Source organism: Calonectris borealis, chromosome 1 (genome assembly GCF_964195595.1).
Source record: "Calonectris borealis chromosome 1, bCalBor7.hap1.2, whole genome shotgun sequence".
In the NCBI taxonomy this organism is placed as follows: domain Eukaryota; kingdom Metazoa; phylum Chordata; class Aves; order Procellariiformes; family Procellariidae; genus Calonectris; species Calonectris borealis.
The window spans coordinates 65418748-65422716 of NC_134312.1; the positions used below are offsets into that span (position 1 = coordinate 65418748).

The 3969-nt window shown below is 40.5% G+C and overlaps 1 protein-coding gene across 1 annotated transcript; it reads right to left on the minus strand.

The window, feature by feature from the left end:
* Window positions 1–935: 935 nt before the first annotated feature.
* CHRM2 (cholinergic receptor muscarinic 2) lies at window positions 936–3278 on the minus strand. The gene has a single exon (XM_075162595.1). The coding sequence runs from the start codon at window positions 2868–2870 to the stop codon at window positions 1470–1472; it is 1401 nt and encodes a 466-aa protein (XP_075018696.1). The 5' UTR covers window positions 2871–3278; the 3' UTR covers window positions 936–1469.
* Between the last annotated feature and the right edge of the window lie 691 nt (window positions 3279–3969).

A 3969-nucleotide genomic window follows, 5' to 3' on the forward strand; every position in this document is an offset into this window, starting at 1 on the left:
CTTTGCCAGGCCGAAATAATCTGAATGTGAGCTGGTGTAGAGTAGCAGATAACATTTGAACTTGACCCCTGCCCGCCCCCCATCCAGACTATTTCACTATCTGGTTTTGTGTAATCACTGTTTTCCTCTCTGCCTTTTTATTAGTTATCCCTTGGCTTACAGTGAAATGTTACTCCCAGCTGGTACAAAAGGCAATGTAGCCAGTATCTTTTCCACAAAGTAAACATCTTGTCCAGGATACACCCAGGAAGGACCCTGGTTTCACACTAAGGGCTTAGGCAGAGCTTGATCCACATGGGCACATCAGTCCATCTTATTCTTTTCCTCTATAAATGAGTGTGAATCATGTTTTGACTGGTCAAGAGCATGGTCATCTAATATTAACTATTCGTTCTGTGGAGCCTCAGCATACCTCTTCATCTGTACATCCAACTTTAAAAGGATGTAACCTCCATTTTCCTAGTAAGAACCTTGTTTCTATTCTTCAGCTGAGGCCCTTTGTTTGGCCACCATGGTGGCTGACTGGATGAGACCTTCGAATTTACAACTTCTTTTGATATTCAGTCTTCGTGCCCTGGTACAAAAAGGAAGAAAAGGCTGATGGAGGTAAAAGACAAATCCACGGGTGGATGTTATATGACAAACAAAGTGAACAAAATTGTCTCAAAAGCTTTGGTTTACATGGATGCTGAAATAGTCTTGGGATGTAGCAATCTGGAAAAGACTGCCTTTTTTCACTTTTATCTTGACATGATGAAGGAATCACGGAACAAAAGCCCCTAGAAGGGGGCAAGCAGCAGACTTTGAATGATAGACAGGTTAGGCAATGGTTACGTGTTGAGCATAAGTACACTTTCAGAACTGATGCAGTTTTGGAAATGGTAGTGTCATAAACAACATAAAACAACTTTCATCATGATTTACCTAACATTAAGGTTCTTACATGACAGTGACAAAAAAGCTTTAAACAACTTTGAGCTTTAGAAACCTTCTACCATGATTCATTTGGATTATGTAATGATCTTCCAAACTCCTATGCCTCTTCCACACAGTTATTGTTAAAATTCCCTTTTTTTTTCACTTAGATGAAGACATATTAAACAGACAGAGAAAAAAAAAAAAGAAAAAAAAAAAAAGAAGAACAAGTATTTTACACAGAATGACCAAAAATTGTAGACTCTAAAGCCCTTCTGCAGAATACTCTCAGAAAGCAAGGAACTGTGCCTCCAGTCCACACACTTGAATAATTCCTCAAACATCCCCACGTCCTCAAGATTTATTTTCAATAATTAAAAAAATGTTTTTAAGTGTAGTTCTCAGGGGTGGAGCTGATGCCCCATGTCAGTATTTCCACTAACATCCTGGATTGCACATTCCGTAGAAGAGCATAAAGTGCTATGACTTTTTTTTTTTTTTAAATTTAATTTGGAACTTCTTCACCCTTTCCATTATTATTTTTATTCTTATTTTTACCTTGTAGCTCCTATATTCTTGTAATGACACATAAGAAGGTGCTTAAAGGTCTTCTTGAAAGTAGCATTGCAGAGCGCATAACAAGCAGGGTTGATGGTGCTGTTGATATAACAGAGCCAATAACCTATGGTCCATACGGTGCCGGGGATGCAGGATGTGCAGAAGCTGTTGATGAGCACCATCACATTGTATGGGGTCCAGGTGATGATGAAGGCCAGAAGGATGGCCAAAATAGTCCTTGTCACTTTTTTCTCTCTAGAAGGAGGTGGTTTCTTTTTGGCTGGCTGCTTTGTCATCTTGACAATTTTCCGGGCTACACTATTCTGCTTCTCCTCCCCATTGGTGCCTACAATCTCCACGGTAGTGTTAGTGGGGGCACAGCAGTCACTCTTTTGGGACTTGGTGACTATCCTGATGCATGTCAGCTTGGAGTTCTCTGCTTTGAGATGGTCTTGGGAGGCAGAAGCCTGGCTGGCATCTTTGGCAGCTTCATCCTCTTTCATGTTGGAAGCGACCACACTGACAGAGGTGGAGTCATTAGAGCTGTCCTTCTCCTCCCCTTGAACACAGTTCTCCGTCACAGTCTCTCCGGTGGTTTTTCCATTCTGAATTTTGCTGTGCTCCAACCCATCCCCACTGGTTGGGATGTTGTTATTGTTTGGTTTCACTATTTTACCTTGGACAAGGCTGGGGGAAACTGTATCTTGGTTTTGGGCAGCTTCCTTTTTCCCTTTCTTTATCCGACTCTTACTGGCTCGAGAGATTTGCCAGTAAAGGACAGTCATGATGATAACAGGCAAATAGAAGGCTGCAATGGCAGTGCCAAAAGTGACGGCAGCATTGGAAAAAAACTGGATATAGCAATCCCCATCTGGGACAGTCCTTCCTCCCACAATGAACTGCCAGAAAAGAATTGCAGGGGCCCACAGGATGAAGGACAGCACCCACGCAGCTGCGATCATCATGCCTGCCATCTTAGTGGTCCGCTTTACAGGATATGTCAGAGGCTTGGTGACACAAAAGTATCTGTCAAAGCTGATAATGAGGAGGTTCATTACAGAGGCGTTGCTGACCACATAGTCAAGAGCCAGCCAGAGGTCACACACCACAGGCCCTAAGGGCCAGTAGCCTATCACAGTGTAGAGGGTGTATAGGTTCATAGAAAAAATGCCGATGATCAAGTCAGCGCAGGCCAAGCTGAACAGGAAATAGTTGTTGACAGTCTGTAGGTGCCTGTTGACTTTGATTGACACCATGACCAGGATGTTCCCAATTATGGTGACTAAACTGAGAGACCCTGCTACCAGGACGATGAAGACCACCTCAACAGTTTTATAGGGACTCTCCAAAGCCATCACATTTTCAGTGGAGGAGTTTATGTATGTTGAGTTATTCATTTCTGTTCTGCTAACAAGATACCCAATTATCACTTAAGCCTGCAGAGGAAAGAAAACAAAACAGATACCATCATGAAATTAGTCCCTTTGCCTTTAGGAAATGGATCCCAGAAAAACTACTTGGAAAGAGTTTAAAGGTAGAAGATGTGTGCGGAAGGACCAGTCAGATTTGGCTAATGAAAACACCTTGCAACATATAATATCCCCTTAGGAATAACATTCCCAAAAGGATACCTCTAAATATGTGACAAAGACACAAGATTTGAATCCAGATCTAGAGTTTTTAAGTTCTCAGATGCATTTTTCTTTTTGTCCTCTTATAAAACTAATAATGACTTGAAAATTTTGGAACTGGATCTGCATATTGATTTCTTTCCTAGCAATAAAATAGTTGCTTATTTCAAACCCTATTCCAAATAAAAAAATCCAGTCCTGAGGGTATGAAATTCTTATAACCCGAGGTGAAGATGTGATTTAGCAGGAGTCAGATCACACGAAATTACTTATGTTTCCATCTTCATGTTCCACCTGGGTATGCTTCTGTGAGGTTTATGGAACAAGTTTGTTTCATGTCTCCCTCTAATTTTCTTACGCTGCAGTTACTTTTTTTGTCAACACTTGCAAAGATTTTGGCCCTGCATCAAACTGAAGTTATTAGTCTGCCAATAAAAAAAAAAAAGGGTACGTCTGTTGAAGTCAATGGAATTAGTAAACTCACCTCAGTTGAGCATCTGGCTATCTAGTTAGATGTGTATAATTTTTATTTTTTTTTTCCATTTCAGTGAGATTAAAGTGGTTTTTTTTACATCCTCTTGACTATTTGTACCTGGAAAAAGGGTGGTGGTTTGGTTTTTTTTAATGTGATGAGGCTGTCTCTTGATGCTTGCTTGCTTGTACTTTCCTCAGTTTTTTTCAAATCACAATATTTTTAATCTGTATCACATAAAGCTATGACAAAAGGTATGAAATGGATAGCAGGGTAATGATAAAGAAAGAAACAGACAAAAATCAGTTCTGTTTATACGCAGCAATTCTTTTTGAGCCCTGTATACCCCACCAGCAGTACTCAATAAATAGTCATTAAACTACTAGCAATACA

Coding starts and splice junctions, on each gene's coding strand:
- CHRM2 (XM_075162595.1), bottom strand. CDS start 2,870: ATGAATAACTCAACATACATAAACTCCTCCACTGAAAATGTGATGGCT.